This window comes from Leguminivora glycinivorella, chromosome 19, assembly GCF_023078275.1.
Source record: "Leguminivora glycinivorella isolate SPB_JAAS2020 chromosome 19, LegGlyc_1.1, whole genome shotgun sequence".
Classification (NCBI taxonomy): Eukaryota; Metazoa; Arthropoda; class Insecta; order Lepidoptera; family Tortricidae; genus Leguminivora; species Leguminivora glycinivorella.
The window spans coordinates 1,862,257-1,879,791 of record NC_062989.1 but is presented as its reverse complement, the minus strand read 5'-3'; the positions used below and the strand labels follow the sequence as shown (position 1 = coordinate 1,879,791).

Genomic DNA, 17,535 nt, shown 5'->3' with positions numbered 1-17,535 from the left:
TACAATAGCCCAGTTCATTTTAGAGTTCACCAAGTATACAATAGCCCAGTTCATTTTAGAGTTCACCAAGTATACAATAGCCCAGTTCATTTTAGAGTTCACCAAGTATACAATAGCCCAGTTCATTTTAGAGTCCACCAAGTAGGTACCTACTCTTAAATAGTCCAAGAACTATAAGATGTCACATTACACAATGGCAGGTGCTGCCTCAGAATCTGCTAGTCGTACCCTTAACCCTTCTTCTTCTTCTTCTTGGTTAGGGGCTTTGTAAGGCTTCAGAGCGCCTTATGTATCACTGCGACCATTTCTGATTTATTGTGATCGCCACCTACTACAACTCTCGATCAAGTCCTACAAATTCGAAGATTTGTAGTATCTTTTTGAGGTCGAGATACCTCACATCCCTTAATAGGGCCGAAGAATTTCGAAAGTCAAATTTGAATTCTATCAAATTGTCAAATAAAGTTAGTGTCGAAAGGAGCTCTACGTATTGGCTTCGACTCCGCGCAAGCAACCAATGTTTTCCGTGATGGGAAAGACATTTAAAATGGTATTTTAAATAACCACTTAATTTTCAACATGGGAAGGCCAAATAACCGACTAAAAGTAGTGGTTCTGTGAGCTGTAGTTGTAGATTTCGCAATACTTTCACTTCGAAGAGTCAGTGACACTTAAACCCTTGAGTATAGTACTAGAGTCCTTTGTGCTTTTCGAAAATGGAAAAATGGTGGACATTGCCATTTCTGCATTTTCGAAAAATGTTAAATATAGATTTTTTTTGTCTTACTAATCAATAGGCTACTAGACTCATATCTAATTTGGCACAATAAATTATTGTATTCTGTAATATTTGACATAAGAAACCAATATATAATTGATTTTGGGTATTAAATGTGTACGATGATTACGTATTTTTAATTTAAAAATGTGAGTAATTTTTATTTTATTTTGGCTTCCGAAAACGCTGTCGGCCGTGTAGTGACGTCATAGAATTCATGTCAAATCAATCACTGACATAATGACCTTTATGCCTCGTACTTAAAGTGTCAGAAAGTGATGTTTTCGCACTGAATGACTTCATTCACAGAAAATCTATAGATGACATGGCTGATGTTGTTTTTGCCTGATTACGTAAAAGTATTCTTTAAAAATATTTTTTGGGGTTTATAAGTCATAATAAAATATAGTAATATTTTATTTCGGTTAATTGGACAGTAAGTAATAATATGACTATTGCAGTTAGTTATACTTTAGTTAGAACTTAGAATTAGTATTATCGATTGTAATTTCAATTTAATTTTAAATATTTTGTAACGTGTCAAAGTGCCCCTTTTTAGGGTTCCGTAGTCAACTAGGAACCCTTATAGTTTCGCCATGTCTGTCTGTCCGTCCGTCCGTCCGTCCGTCCGTCCGTCCGTCCGTCCGCGGATAATCTCAGTAACCGTTAGTACTAGAAAGCTGAAATTTGGTACCAATATGTATATCAATCACGCCGACAAAGTGCAAAAATAAAAAATGGAAAAAAATGTTTTATTAGGGTACCCCCCCTACATGTAAAGTGGGGCCTGAATTTTTTTTTCATTCCAACCCTAACGTGTGATATATTGTTGGATAGGTATTTAAAAATGAATAAGGGTTTGCTAAGATCGTTTTTTGATAATATTTATATTTTCGGAAATAATTGCTCATAAAGGAAAAAAAAAGTGCGTCCCCCCCCTCTAACTTTTGAACCATATGTTTAAAAAATATGAAAAAAATCACAAAAGTAGAACTTTATAAAGACTTTCTAGGAAAATTGTTTTGAACTTGATAGGTTCAGTAGTTTTTGAGAAAAACACGGAAAACTACGGAACCCTACACTGAGCGTGGCCCGACACGCTCTTGGCCGGTTTTTTAACCAGTAAAAGAGTATATCAGAGAAAAAAGAATTAATTCATTCGTAAGCATATTTGCCCAATCTTGGCTTGGCTTGTCATTTACAAATGTGACGTTTAAAATCAAGGTCTTATTTTAGAACCCAATTAAAGTTACGACTATGTGCCATAATTAAATCAGTGCATAAATTTGAATTAACTTCCCACATTTCATAGTTTAATTATTTTGGAAGTGCGTATCAAACGGACACTTCCTTATGTTTAGTTTATTGCTTTTACATGGTCAATATTGGCATAAGTATGACATTTAAAAGACTATTTCGTCAAAGGAATGAGCTATTACCGCATTTTTGTGGCTAGACATACAATCATAATTAATTATACCTTGTCAAAAAACATGCTTACTATAATGCAATATAACAAAATATTAAAATATAATTTTATAACCTACTAGCCTTTTCCCGCGGCTTCGCTCGTGTTAGAAAGAGACAAAAAGTAGCCTATGTCACTTTGCATCCCTTCAAGTATCCCAACTTAAAAAATCACGACAATTCGTCGCTCCATTTTGCCGTGAAAGAAGGACAAGACAAACAAACAGACACACACTTTCCCATTTATAATATTAAGTAAGGGTTTTCCGTAATCCAATAGCTAGACACGTATCAATTTGACTACATTTAGTGACTCTTAAAACAAAATTGAAATTTTGAAGAATTCCTCGGCATAGTGGACCGATTTTCATGAAACATGGCTAAGAACACTCCCGACTAATTCAGCTTTCAAAAAGAAATCAAAATCGGATCATCCGTTCAGGAGCTACGATGCCACAGACAGACACACACGCACACATACAGACAGACACGTCAAACTCATTTAAACACCCCGTCGTTTTTGCGCCAGGGGAACAAATATAAAAAATATACTTTCGAATGAATAAAAAAAAAAAAAAATTTTTTTTTGATTGTATGTATATGCATACAGATTGGTCCCATTTTTCTCAGAACCCAGTTCTGATGATGGGATCCTGGAGTAATCGAGGGAACTCTTCAAATCTGAACGGCACGCTTATAGTGACTTTGGTATTTTTATAAGAACAGCATGCACTTACGTCCAGAACAGTGAAATTTGGTGCAGTGGAACTGCTGATGATGGTCGGAATAGAACTCCTCAAATCTGAACGGCACACTTATAGTGACTTTGGTATTTTTATAAGAACAGCATGCACTTACGTCCAGAACAGTGACATTTGGTGCGGTGGAACTGCTGATGAAAGTGAGCCGCCCCTAGTTAGAGTTGCGTTATGATAATCATTCTCATCTGTAAGTACTTCAGAATCATCCAAATTTCAAAATTGGTTCAGAAATGACGAAGATATCGAATAACAAACATTAAAAAATATACAGACTCGATTGATAACATAATCCAACATTTAGTAGTAGTAGTAGTAGTAGTAGTAGTAGTAGTAGTAATCACTTTATTGTGTACAACAGATTCATATACAGTTTACAGGAACAGAGGTACAAAGGCGAACTTATCTCTTCCAGCTAACCTTAGATTAGATGAGAGGAACATTAAAGTAGGCAAGATAGACAAACTTACAGTAGTACAATAAAGGTCAGAAGTAAACCAAAATAATGTAATGTAATTTAATAGTATTTATCACCAGAACCCCAAAGGAAGGTGGTTTTTTTTCTTAAAAATTATTAATGTAGATACACTACGTACTTATCTACTATCATTGTCTTGGCGAAAGCAAGTAGGTAAATTCATAACACGTCTCGTTAATTTTTAAATCCATAATACAATAGTACATCTCCGTAAAAAGTGAAAGTTCTCGTCTCCTCAGCGTAATGTGCCGATATTGCGTCACACACATGCTCATGTGTTGTCACACACGCTCATGTGTTTGTTTACGAACAGCACGTGACTCTGACTAGAGAGCGGTCACATGCTATGACTGGGTCAAGAAAAGTTCGTTGTTACTGTATTTGTAGCGCGTAGTGACCCTGCCTGCTAAACCGCGGTCCTAGGTTCGAATCCTGGAGGGCATTTATTTGTGTGATGTACACAGATATTTGTTCCTGAGTCATGGATGTTTTCTACAAGTATTTGTATGTTAAGCCTGACCCAAAATATTATAGAACTGTTGACGCCATGTTGCGGATTTTCATTAGAATTATTTTCTTCACCCCCCCCCCCCCAGAATCCCACCACCCCCTTATATAAAAGAATTTATAGAATTTCACCACCCCCTTTTTTCCTCGTGGGTGTCGCAGAAAGCGACTATGGGATATGGGTTAAATTGTGGCGTAGGCGAGAGGCTGGCAACCCGTCACTGCAATGCCACAGTTTCGTTTTCTTTTAACTCTCTGCCTACCCCTTTATGAGATTCAGGTGTGATTGTATGTATGTATGTATTATTTTCTTCATACTATTGAACTCTCGTCCCATACATCAGAATAACAGCGTCCTCTTGACAATATATATTTCTGGGTATGTACGTAACCGAATGGCAAAAACGCTAACGAAACGCTCGCGAATCGAAACGCTCGGTAGATAACGTCACAGATAGATATCTACTAGATATCTATCTGTGACGTTATCAGGGTAAAGGGAGGTAGGGCGTAGCGAAATGTAGGAGGTAGGGCATAGCGAATGATATTCCGCTTTGTGTGATGGTAGGGCACAGCACAGCGGATATCGTCTCGCTCGAATCTAGAGCAGAGCCCAACTGGGGTAGTACCTCCGCCTTACAGAAGACCGCAGCCAAATAGCACTAGACCCTACTCATAGTGTTGTGTTCCTGCGGGTGAGTAAGGCTGCCAGAGCTCAACGAGGGTGCGGTGTGCTGGTGACGGGAGGACTTACGGAACTAACTTGTTCCGTCTATTGTCCTTTGAGTCGTCTGCAACCCGAATCCTCCTTGGAGCTTGTACACTCCTTTTTGCTGTGTACTTAACACAGCAAAAGGGAATGTACAAGTTTTTAATGGGGTGGCAACGCGCATGTGACACTGTTTGAGTTGCAGGCGTCCATAGGTTACGGTGACCGCTTTACATCAGGCGGGCCGTATGCTTGTTTGCCATCGACGTAGTATAAAAAAAAGGGACCTTATTATCGATGGCGCTTACGGCGTTATGAGCGATGTTCGCATACAAATACGACGTCGTACCTACAGACAACGTCACATCTTTATCGCTCTTGTGTATTGGCGCGACAGAGCCAGACTACCTTTCGGGCCGTTTCGTTTTCGTTTCACGTTGTAGAAATGCCATTCGCCTACGGCACCTGCACGGGAAGCATGGTCGCGCGATAGACGATAAAATATCAGGCCGTCCCTATCGCACTTACTAATAGTGCAATAGGGACGGCCTGCTATTTTATCGTCTATCGCGCGACCATGCTTCCCGTGCTGGTCAGTCTTTAAATATCGTCACTATTTTTAAAAAAGCTCGTATCTCACGCTGCTCCTCAAAGTTAAAACGCAGTAAGTCTATATACGTTCCATACATACTTACTACAATTTTCTTTTCATTGACAGACGAAGATACAAGTTTTTTTAAAAGTAGTGACGATATATGGTTGTCTAGGTACGAATACAAACCTTCTTGAGCTTACCGTGGGACTCAGACCTTATCATCCTACAATATTTATTTATTCAAATATGATCAGCAGCACTAGGATCTTGTCACGCGAGAGTATCTCGCCGTGACATAGATCACACTTCCTTTTCTGCATTAATTACACAAGGACGGGTAGACTCGCGGCGTCATAATCTCGCTTTAATCATGTGCTAGCCCAGCAGGAAAACACTGTTAGTCTTCCGAATTTTTCTTACACATCGTGTATTTGACAGCCAATTTTCAGATTATCTTGGACAGTTTCAATTATTATATAATACTAAATACGCAGCTTTATCTTTTGATCCGAATGGTAATTTCTGAATGGCTACTATCGCTTTTTGAATGGCTACTATTATCGCTAGCTAAACTGTGGTAATAAATCTCGCCTACGGTATTTCCGAACCGATGCTAGGAAAAGACCGTGCAATCTTCCATCTCTTCCATCTTAAATACCTGCAACGCACCTCCAACTATTCTGATGTTTAGGGTGTCCATGAGCGGCAGTGGTCACTTTCCATCAGGCGACCTGTCTCTCGGCTGCCTCCTATTTCATTAAAAAATGCAATATCCATCCATACTTAATTATTATAAATGGGAAAGTGTGTGTGTCTGTTTGTTTGTCCGTCTTTCACGGCAAAACGGAGCTACGAATTGACGTGGTTTTTCAAGTGGAGATAGTTGAAGGGATGGAGAGTGACATAGGCTACTTTTTGTCTTTTTCTAACCCCCCACTTCCCTAAAATGGGGGGGGGGGGGTTATGGAGCATTGCGCAATTTCAGAATTTAACGCGAGCGAAGCCGCGGGCAAAAGCTAGTAATCATATATTTCTGATCAGGGGCCTATTGCATAACAATTTACAACTTGTATTACAAGCGGAACTCTCTTTCTTATAAAATGAATTGGAGGGGGACTACCGCTTGTAATATGAGTTGTAAATTGTTATGCAATAGGCCCCAGGCTGTAGTTATTTGTAGGAGGAATCTCAAGTTGAAATTGATTAACATGTGAAAATTATTCAAGTACGTTCTCTAGCAATATCTGTGTACTTTGGGTGTAGGCTGGCGGATATGTTTTTATTACACACAAAAAGTGACTAGTTTCTTATATCATGGTTTAAACAGGTTTATTAAGGGCCTTGGTACTAAGTAAGATACGTAATGGCACACGTATTCATATTACTATATCAGATGTTAGGCCACAAATTGCCAAAGTCAAAATGGGTTTACAAAAAATGTGAAAGCTCAAAATTTTGCAACGTAAGTAGATCTTCTACGTCAAAACCTATGTAAAAAGTATCTATGTAAATCAATATATATTTAAAACAAAGTAGCTAAACATATTCCTAACACAATCACTATTTTTTCAAATTCGGTCCAGCCTATGTCTTTGATAAATTAAAAAGAAATGTAAAAATTGTAAAACTCGAATTTTAAGGGAACATTGATGGCGGCAGATACGTATATTATACGATACGTATATCACAAAAAAAAAGATAAAATTTCAGCTCAATCGGAAACCGGGAAGTAGGTAAAATTTAGCTTCTACGTTTTGACCCAAACTAAGGCAAGTTGAATAAAAGCTTGTAAAAAGAATTCACGTTTCAAGATATATAATGATATTGATATTAAATATCTACAAGCGTTTAAGATAAACATCAACCGATTATATCATAGGTAAGTGTTACAACATAAAGCAACACAGAAGCCCCTATCAATCACTGACATGCTCACGCCATGATGTAACCAAACTTTTTGCGCCCTAACCTCGACACTGAACGGCCGCGAACTCATTTAGTAATTAAACAAAAAGCGCAGTATAATAAAGAGTAGGTACTATTGTACAGTATGGCCACTCCCGCTCCCCGCTGAAAGTACCGCCCACCCGCTATCGGTTACCTCAAAGTTAAGAACGCGACCAACCCTCGTAGCCGAATGGCATTTCTGCGACACGAAACGAAATTGAAACGCCGCAGAAAGGTAGTCTGACTCTGTCGCGCCAATACGCACGAGCGATAGAGATAGGTAGCTACGAAGGAGATATTATCGTGAGCGTTTGTGCATTCGACTACGCACACTGTAGTCGACCTGTCATATCTCACTCATACAAGCATTGTACGCGTTTTGCCTACACGAGCTTAGACTGTGTGCGCAGGAACGCGCTTCTTTCATATATTTGATCGGCATTGTCCGATGTGTACCTCGACATTGAACGGCCTCGATCTCCAAGCCTAATAATTAAACAAAAAGCACGAAATGTTCTGCAATTTGCCCGTAACGATTAACTTATTTTGGTAATCATTAACGTGGAAAAAAAGTTGGAATTTTGCGACTGAAACGTCATTGTTGATGTAAATAGTTAAAGTTGCGTGAAGTTGGATAGTTTTTTGTGAGAAGAGTATTCGGTTGTGTAATAAAATTTAAGTGGTGATTTTTTGCCACGTGTTATTAAATAAGCTTACTACCTATACCTAACTATACTTAGCAAAATTAATTTTAAAAAACCGGCCAAGAGCGTGTCGGGCCACGCTCAGTGTAGGGTTCCGTAGTTTTCCGTATTTTTCTCAAAAACTACTAAACCTATCAAGTTCAAAACAATTTTCCTAGAAAGTCTTTATAAAGTTCTACATTTGTGATTTTTTTCATATTTTTTAAACATATGGTTCAAAAGTTAGAGGGGGGGGGACGCTCTTTTTTTTCCTTTAGGAGCGATTATTTCCGAAAATATTAATATTATCAAAAAACGATCTTAGGAAATCCTTATTTATTTTTAAATACCTATCCAACAATATATCACACGTTGGGGTTAGAATGAAAAAAAAATATCAGCCCCCACTTTACATGTAGGGGGGGTACCCTAATAAAACATTTTTTTCCATTTTTTATTTTTGCACTTTGTTGGCGTGATTGATATACATATTGGTACCAAATTTCAGCTTTCTAGTGCTAACGGTTACTGAGATTATCCGCGGACGGACGGACGGACGGACGGACGGACGGACGGACAGACAGACATGGCGAAACTATAAGGGTTCCTAGTTGACTACGGAACCCTAAAAAGCAAGCGTAGGTACTATCAGCTGCAAAAGTGCATGGCGAATTTATCAATGAATTCATTCATAATTTCTCCATGCACTTTTGCTGCTGATAGTACTATTAAGCACTATTTTTTACCAACGTCTCGCTGAAATCTGACCTTGTAGCCCAAAGGGGAAATTAGACCGTTTCATGATTGTTTATCAAATTAGGAGGAATTTTCGAAGATCATTATAGCTTTAAATCTCACTTTTAGGCAATTTATTTACATAAGGAATCATGTACTCAGGTACACCGCAAAAATATAACAACCACTTACTTTTATGGATGTCTAGGAATTCTGAAGAATGTTATTTCCGAATTTTTAGAACTGTTCTCCATACACCCATAAACACTCATGAGCGGATCCAGGGGGGGGGGGGTCATGGGGGTCATGACCCCCCTCCCGGAGCCTATGTTGGCCATACAAATAGACCACGTGACCCCCTCCTGGGGCCCCGGGCCTTTACCACGTGACCCCCCCCTGGGCACGAAGCTGGATCCGCGCTTGTAAACACTACAGTAACGCTGACGTCATTTTCACACACACGTCAACACAGCGCGCAAACGCGGGCCCGACTGTCCAACCCAATATTTCCCAGTTTCGCTGCGTGCGAGGGTAGTTTTTCGACACACCGCGCGGCGTGAAGTTTGTTAGAAGAGTTATTACTGTTTTATACTGTGCCACAGTCGACTTGTACGACACTCACGGGGGTGGTGAAATTCGTAACTCGTCACCACACGGGGGTGTAGTAATATATCTCTAATAATATATTTCTCCCTCAGGAACCACGTCAAAAGTGACGGCAAACGACCTCCACTACGGCGACAAGGCGTGCATGCTCAACACTTCACACTCGCACCTCACGTACGCGCAGCTGCCCGTCGTCTGCGAGAAGGTCAACTCCAGCTCAGCGTGAGTCAACCTTTCTAATATTAACTGAAATAGGTATCATACACGAACGCCCGGATGCCTCTTCGATTGAAGAGTTAAGATTTTTTTTTTTTTAGTATGAATAGGTAGACGTTTGACCACGATCACACCTAATGGTAAGTGATGATGCGGTCTACGGTGGAGCACGCTTAGTCGCTTACCTATGAGATAGCTATTTACTCTTGCTTTAAAGAGACCTGGATTGTACTCATGTGGGAACACAGACTCAGGCAGGGCATTCCACTCCTTGGCGGTTCGCAAAATAAATGTTGAAGCGAAACGCTTAGTGCGTATTTTTGGAATACTAACCGTGAAGCGATGCCGCATTGCCGATTGTCTGGTGGCCCTAAGGTGAAATGGGGACGGAGGAACAAAAGAGGATTAAATCCATCGTCAGACCTGGTCGTCATGTATGGATCAGAGTGTTGGGCCCTAAAGGTTTTTTTTTTATACCACGTCGGTGGCAAACAGGTATACGGCCCGCCGGCCCGCCTGATGGAAAGCGATCACCGTAACCTATGGACGCCAGCAACTCAAGCGGTGTCACGTGCGCGTTGCCGACCCATTAGAAACTTGTACACTCCTTTAAGGTGATGGATGAAAGAGATTGCATGTAGCGGAAATGAGAATGTTAAGATGGATGTGTGGAGACCTGGAGACACATTTGATTGATAAGTGATTTTGTTACTCATCGTCAATAATTAATAAATAGGCCACTGACCACTAGACCACCCAAAAAAGTAGTTCCATACTAATAAGTCAAAAGGTCCCAAAATGTTGCAAGTGTTGCGAATCTATCCGTTCTATTTGTCTGTCAATTTGCTAAATAACTAAAGAACTACTTAATACCGTGTCCCGTGTGGTGACGGGTTAAGAATTTCACCACCCCCTTTCTTCCCGTGGGTGTCGTAGAAGTCGACTGTGGGATATGGGTTGAATTGTAGCGTAGGCGAGAGGCTGACAACCTGTCACTGCAGTAGACGTATAAAACAGGAGTAGTGAGAAATGCAAGAAACACAACTTTTGACATCGTAACTTTGTTTGGGCTAGTTGGAAGTTTCGAGTCCCCGGTCGTCCGAAAGCCGCGAAAAATGGAAATCAGAGATCTTCAGAACCCCCTCTCCCCGCCGGCTTAAGAGGCACGGACAGGGGCTTTTGGTATGTTTATCTTCTAACGAGTCTAAACAAAGTTACGCAGCCAAAAAATATGTTTCAAGCATTTCCGGCTACAAGTCTAAACGACATATTTATTTTCTGACATTTAACTACTGATGTGCCGACGGAAAGTGTCCAAAATTCTGAAATTTTCAGCATTTTTCACATAGGAAAATTTCGGGAACTTTCCATACTTTGTACGGACAATTGTATGGGTGAAAACTTTCCATTTCATAAATTTAAATTCCCTTTATTTTTCGTGAATGTTTCAAGAAATTAAATATATTTTTTTGGAAAGTTTCCACAACTAGCACTTCACTACATTTAACTTAAAGTAAATTGCACAGTTTATCTGAAATACTGCAAATTCAGCAAAAACTAGCCAATAAGGAAATCTTTTAACATTCCATAATGCCATTATAAAATTAATTTCATAAAGAACTAGTTTCCGGTTCTAGTTATGTCTTTTACAGTTTTTAGACGGGTTTTTCTGCGGGAAAAAAGTAAACTATGACAAGTATTGTACCTTGAATAGAGCATTCTATAGCAAAGTATCTGTAAAAGAATAAATTACGTTTAGTCCTTCTTACAGTAGTTTATTTATTAATTAGTAGTATATGCTATTTCTACTCAGAATTACTAACCTTTTCAATCCTAACTAGTAGTTAAAAAAATTGACCCATACGATTTTTTCTTATTTTGTTACCATTTTCCGTACATGTTATATGGGGTAACAAAAGAGGAAAGTAACAAAAATGTATGGAAATTCTGGGACACTTTTTGTCTCCCAGTAAGATTGAAAGTACTCGTGATTCTGAGTACAATTGACCTAAAATTCCCTAAAACAATAAAAAAAAAATATTGGCAAAAAAAAAAAGAAATGCTCATTACGATATTATTCAATTTAAGAGCGGGGCTCTTGTCGGTGCAGCTTGATGAAGTTGTCTCCACTTTGGTCGATCCGAAGCCAGCCTTTTAGATAATATCATTACGATACAAGTGTGGAAAAGAGGAAGTTAGAAACGTGTGGCGAAAAATTAAGTCACGACCGAAAGGAGTGTTTTAAATCGACACGAGTTACGAATTTCCTTTTCGCACGTGTATCGTACGACGTTTTTCAGTACAGATGAGCCTCCATAGTTTCGACCTAGCATATAATGAACCACTTCTCGCACTAGTGCGTAAAAAAAACACCATCTGTACTGAAAAATATCATTACGATACAAGTGTGGAAAAGAGGAAGTTAGAAACGTGTGGCGAAAAATTAAGTCACGACCGAAAGTAGTGTCTGAAATCGATACGAGTTACGAAATCCCTGTGTACAACGTTTTTACTACACATGGCCCTTTAAAATTTCAACCTGAAAAGAAATGTAGGTACTACTTTGCGAACTAGTGCGGAAAAAACAGCAAATGTACTGAAATAGTTATTTTTAGAATACGGTGTTTTTTTACGCACTAAGTTCGAGAAGTGGTTCATTATAATTATGCCAGGTCGAAACTTCGGAGGGCTATCTGGAAAACGTCGTACGATACACGTGCGAAAAGGAAATTCGTAACTCGTGTCGATTTAAAACACTCCAAACTTCGGTCGTGTTTTAATTTATCGCCTTCCTTCCTTTTTTACGCACTTGTATCGTAATGTATCAGTACCTACTGTAAGCGGTTTCTCTGAAATCGCAAAAGTTCCATTGAGTCGTTTACCACAATTAATATAAATTGATGTTGAGAGCAAACCGCTGTGATGATACATTCTTTAGATTACGATCAATTGGGCCAATGCCATAGCTTTTATTGCTCAGCTATGAAACTTCAAGGGAGGTATGATGTACTGCGAAATATTTTTCCTTCGTATTTTCATGAAAACACACACTGAGAGAAAGTACAACCAGTTTTCATGTTCGTTCAACAAGTTTTTTGGTTAAAATAGCGCCTACGTGCTCTTTGGTTCAAACAACAAGCTACTTGTCATTTGAATCGGCAATATATTTGAATCAACAAGTCGATTTTATAAAAACAACCTGACACATATTGTTTTAAACATACGTTTGGCTGATTCAAACGGATAAACCGCAACAAGTCGAACTTGTTAAATTCACAATGCAAATTTTCTCTCAGTGCACGAACGTAGCATGTTAATATCAATCAGTCCCAGTACAAAAAAAATTACGAAGGTTGACCGAACTAGCAACTTAGCAAGACACGCTTGTGCGCAAGGGCGGATCTCGCTTCGTGCCCACGGGGGGTCACGTGGTCAGTGCCCACCTAGGCTTCAGGGTGGGTCATGGGGGTCGTGACTCGTGACCCCCATGAGACCCTTCCGCCCCCTCCCTCTGGGTCCGCGCATGTTTCTGCGTTTCCGTAAAAACCCGTAGGAAAAACATTTCGAACACGAATTGTATTCGCTCGCGCGGGAAATGTAAGCACAGACTCTGTAAAAATGACCTCTGGTTTAGGTTTAACTGGCGATATTTCTTATTAGAAATTCATTAACATTTATAATATTCGTGTAAACATATTTTTTGTCGTACATAAAATTTACCGTGAGATTTTAAAAAATGTCGAAAATAATTAAAGAAATCATAATTAGATATGCCAACATTTTTAAAGGTATCAGGCGGTAGAATTGTAAAAAAAATAAAGGACAAATTTTGGTAAATCTTTATAGCCAAATAACGTTATTTTTTTGTTCGATTTTCGTGTTTTAATAATCACCCAGAATTATGCAGCAAAATGTGCAAACAATCATTAGTTATTTAACAATATCTATTACGCTATTCTTAAACAACAAAAAAGGGCAAAAAAATAAAAGGCATTTGATAATATCTATTATTATTTAATGCCTATAATAAGCCTTTAAGTACCGATTCCTTAATATGATAAAAAACTCGACAAAATGGCGACAAGGACATACTGTCACAGTTATTATCTAATCCGGTTTCAGTGCAAAAAACTAGGAAGTTGTGCGCTGTTATATAATTTGTGTTATTTATTTAAGAATAGTTTTAGTTCGGAAATTACGTAAAAAAAAATAATTCAATAATATATTCGGGCCATGATTATGTACCTACACTACCTACAATCGACATGACACCTCCAAAATTTCGACCGCACTAGAAATGTAGGGTAGGTACTTCTTGCACTAGTGCGTAAAAAAGTACGAATAGTAAAAGTAAGAACTGAAGTGAAGAAATTCAAAAATATTAGAACGCACACTTACAATAATTGTGAATTTTGGCAGCCCCTATATCTCTGATTGGTGACTGTACCTTTATAAAAAATATATATGTATAATATAATATAATAATATAAAAATAGTAGCTATTTTTTTATATTTTTTATATATACTGTCCCACTGCTGGGCAAAGGCCTCCCCTTCCTTTCTCCACTCCTCACGGTTTGTTGCTCGCTCTTGCCAGTTGCTGCAAAATAAGTTCACTTTGGCCCACCGTCCCGGGCTCGGGTGCATTCGGCAAGCATGCCCCGCCCAATCCCACTTCTTGGCGGTCTTGATACCCACATCTACTAAGTATACCATTTCTGGAGCGAACTTCGGTGTTCCTAACTCGATCGGTTCTATAAACTCCGCATGCTGCGCTCCATTGCTCGTTGGCAAATCTTGAGTCGGCATTTCTCGGTTTCAGTGAACGACCAAGTTTGGGCAAGTTTGGACCTAAATTGGGAGAATAATTTTTGCCAAAGTACAGACTTTGGCAAAAATTATTCTCCCATAATGAATACCTATTTATTTATGAATCACTTAATTTGTGTCACGGCGACATGCAAGTCAATGCCCAAGTGATTTTGCAATTTTCCCTATACAAGGAAACGTGTACCATGTAATCAGTAATTATTATTACCTGTGAACTACCTCATTAAACGTCATCGATAGACGTCGTGCAATTACTAGCGTTTAATTATTTTACGCGCTTTTAAATACGCTTGAATCCAACTAAAATATACACGGAGAATTGCAGCAAAGAGGATCGAGTATTATAGAGAGTTGTGTGTGTAATCACAGTGCATAGACTGCCTTCTCTTGGCACAGGCTTAAAACTTCTGAACCTCAGTTTTGACAATTTGGCCCATATAGCCTATAGCTTAGCCCATATAGCTTGATATGTGTTAAAATGTCAAATATTAATATTAGCGCCTTCTAGCTGAGCGTACCCCAAAGATGTAATGCGATCTAGGCCACCGTACCTTTTTCTGTATTGGTACTGATTGTACTGAAGTACGTATTTTTCTTAGACTTTATCTGTCTATACGGAATTATATATGTCTTCGATTGCAGTTAAAAATACAAACAGAGTACTTACCTATAAGTACTCCATACTTTTTGTAGGTATTTAAAAAAACGTAAACCAATTAATTATTCTGGTTGTTACTATATTTGTCGGTTAACCAACCAAACAACAAAACCCGGCCGAACTGTCACTGAGCGACCTGTTTTTTCGAGCCCTTTGAGGGTAGATTTTGTCTACATTTATTTAAATACCAAAATATACATACTGTAAGTTTGGTATAATTTTCATTTGTGGAGCGACTGCCTTTTTGTGCACATACCTACCTAGATACTTCACTTACAGAAAGACCCAGAATAAATTGTTAACGAAGAGTGTTCTGGATGTGTTTTGCTTGATAACGAAGCCTGCGTAGTGGATCTTGCCTCTGTCTTATTACATACATACATACAATCACGCCTGTAGCGCCATAGGGGAGTAGGCAGAGCACATGAAACTATTCGACATCCAATGCCACTCTTGGCAAATAAGGGGTTGAAAGAAAACGAAATTGTGACATTGCAGTGACAGGTTGCCAGCCTTTCAGCCACAATTTCACCCATATCCCACAGTCGACTTCTACGACACCCACGGGAAGAAAACGGATAGTGAAATTCTTAACCCGTCACCACACAGGAAATATCCTATTACAAACATATTAATGATTGATTCGGTCAAACTGTGTTTTTTGAAAAAAAATTAAATCGAAATAAAAAGAAATGCGGTTTGATACCTTAGGGTAAGGTGCTTTGCGCACACTAACTATGTTGCGTCAGGGGGACGGTAGGGGACGCTAGTGTGCGCAAAGCGCCTTACCCTAAGGTACCATACTACATTAAAATTTTGCTGGATTTAATTTTTTTTTATTTCCCATACATTCGAACACAACTTGACCGAATCATAAGTACCTACATCTGTTCTAACCTTACACCTTTCTTACAGATGCGAGTCCCTAACTCTGAACGGCACAAGCACAAGGTACTGCGAATGGGGCTACAACGGTCTGGGATTAGACTACCAAGTCCTGGCTGGCCCAGCTTTCATGGCAGTTTTCACTGTTGTCGGCGTCATCATTGGATTCGTCGCAGATAAGTAAGTTTAGAATCTACCCCATCGAGCCTAGTCTATCGAGTCTGTCGCAGCTAGCTCTACGCCGAGTTTACTTCAGATTTTGTTTCCCGTAGCACCTGCTGCCCTTTGGAATGAATGAATGAATGAATGAATGAATGAATGAATGAATGAATGAATGAATGATTATTTTATTTGCATAAAACAAGCGTATATACATAGGTGTTCAAAAAAAATATCCACAGCACGATTCTTGTTTTGCCCCGACAGGCGTACAAATATTGTTTACTTATGAACTAACAAAACTTAACTATCTATATACAAGATGTATACTAGTCTTACGCACTATAATTATTCATGCAGTTCTGTACATATAACATTTCCAAAACAGCATAGCTCGCAACAGTGTACTTCAGATTTTGTTTCCCGTAGCACCTGCTGCCCTTTGGGAAAATTTTGCCAGCATACATCTTCAATAGGGTCACAGAATTTGATGGAGTGTATACAAATAGTTGCAGTGTATGTATATAAACTTACTATAAGGATATAATATGGGGCTAATCCACTAGAAGCCAATAACCTAACCACAAAATTAAAATTTTGAAAAAACCCCCGACTGCGACATAGTTGACCGATTTTCATGAAACATGGCTAAGAACACTCCCGACTAACTCAGCTTTCAGACAAAAAAAACTAAATCTAAATCGGTTCATCCGTTCGGGAGCTACGGTGCCACAGACAGACACACACACAGACAGACAAACAGACAGACAGACAGACAGTCCGTTTTTGCGTCGGGGGTTAAAAAGAGATTTCACTAATAACCACAGAGGAATAAGTACCTAAGGGAAGAGTTGTAACTCCATACATCAGTAAATTCGAGTAATTTTTAGTGACATCTAGTGTCAAACACGCGTCAATTAAATTATAAGTACTGCTACTTGTCAATAGATGTCGCGACGAACGGAAAGTTAGCATTAGCGCAACAATTTTTAGCTAATATTACAATAGTATTAATCAGTAGGTACCTATTCTGTTTTCAATTCCTTCTGCTTGTAATATAAGTTGTAAACTGTTTTAATATTAAATTTTTGGCAGGCGCGACACTGTTGACTCCTAGTGTCGAGTAATGGTACTGATAATTTACGCTATTTGACGCGTGATTGACACGTGTTTGACGCTAGATGTCACTACAAATAACTCGAATTTACTGATTCGTTACTTGTTCCTAATAGCAGACGAAGGGCGCAGTGAATTTGCGTCGCTGCCGACATGTGAAATATAAAGAATGTTGGTACTTACATGAGATTAATTGAAACACCCAAAATCCAGCCAATGCAGTTTTTAATATTGTTTATATATTGAAAACATTACATTGTGTGTCAGATTATAATATTCGCATTACGGATTAACTACGATTTAATATAAAAATATAGGAGCCATATTGTTGGCTGTTGGCTCAGCGGAGGAGAATCAAGAGAGCAGTGACAGCTCACCACAGATATATATAGAGTTAGTGTCTCATAG

At 38.8% G+C, this 17,535-nt stretch overlaps 1 protein-coding gene across 2 annotated transcripts in view; it reads left to right on the top strand.

Moving 5' to 3' along the window:
• LOC125236350 (putative metabolite transport protein HI_1104) overlaps positions 1–17,535 on the top strand; it is a 69,201-nt gene that overhangs the window by 33,716 nt on the left and 17,950 nt on the right. For both annotated transcript variants that reach the window (XM_048143128.1, XM_048143127.1), the window contains exons 3-4: positions 9,356–9,485; positions 15,883–16,032. In XM_048143128.1, coding sequence (XP_047999085.1) covers positions 9,356–9,485; positions 15,883–16,032 — 280 coding nt within the window. The remainder of the gene's footprint in view (positions 1–9,355; positions 9,486–15,882; positions 16,033–17,535) is intronic.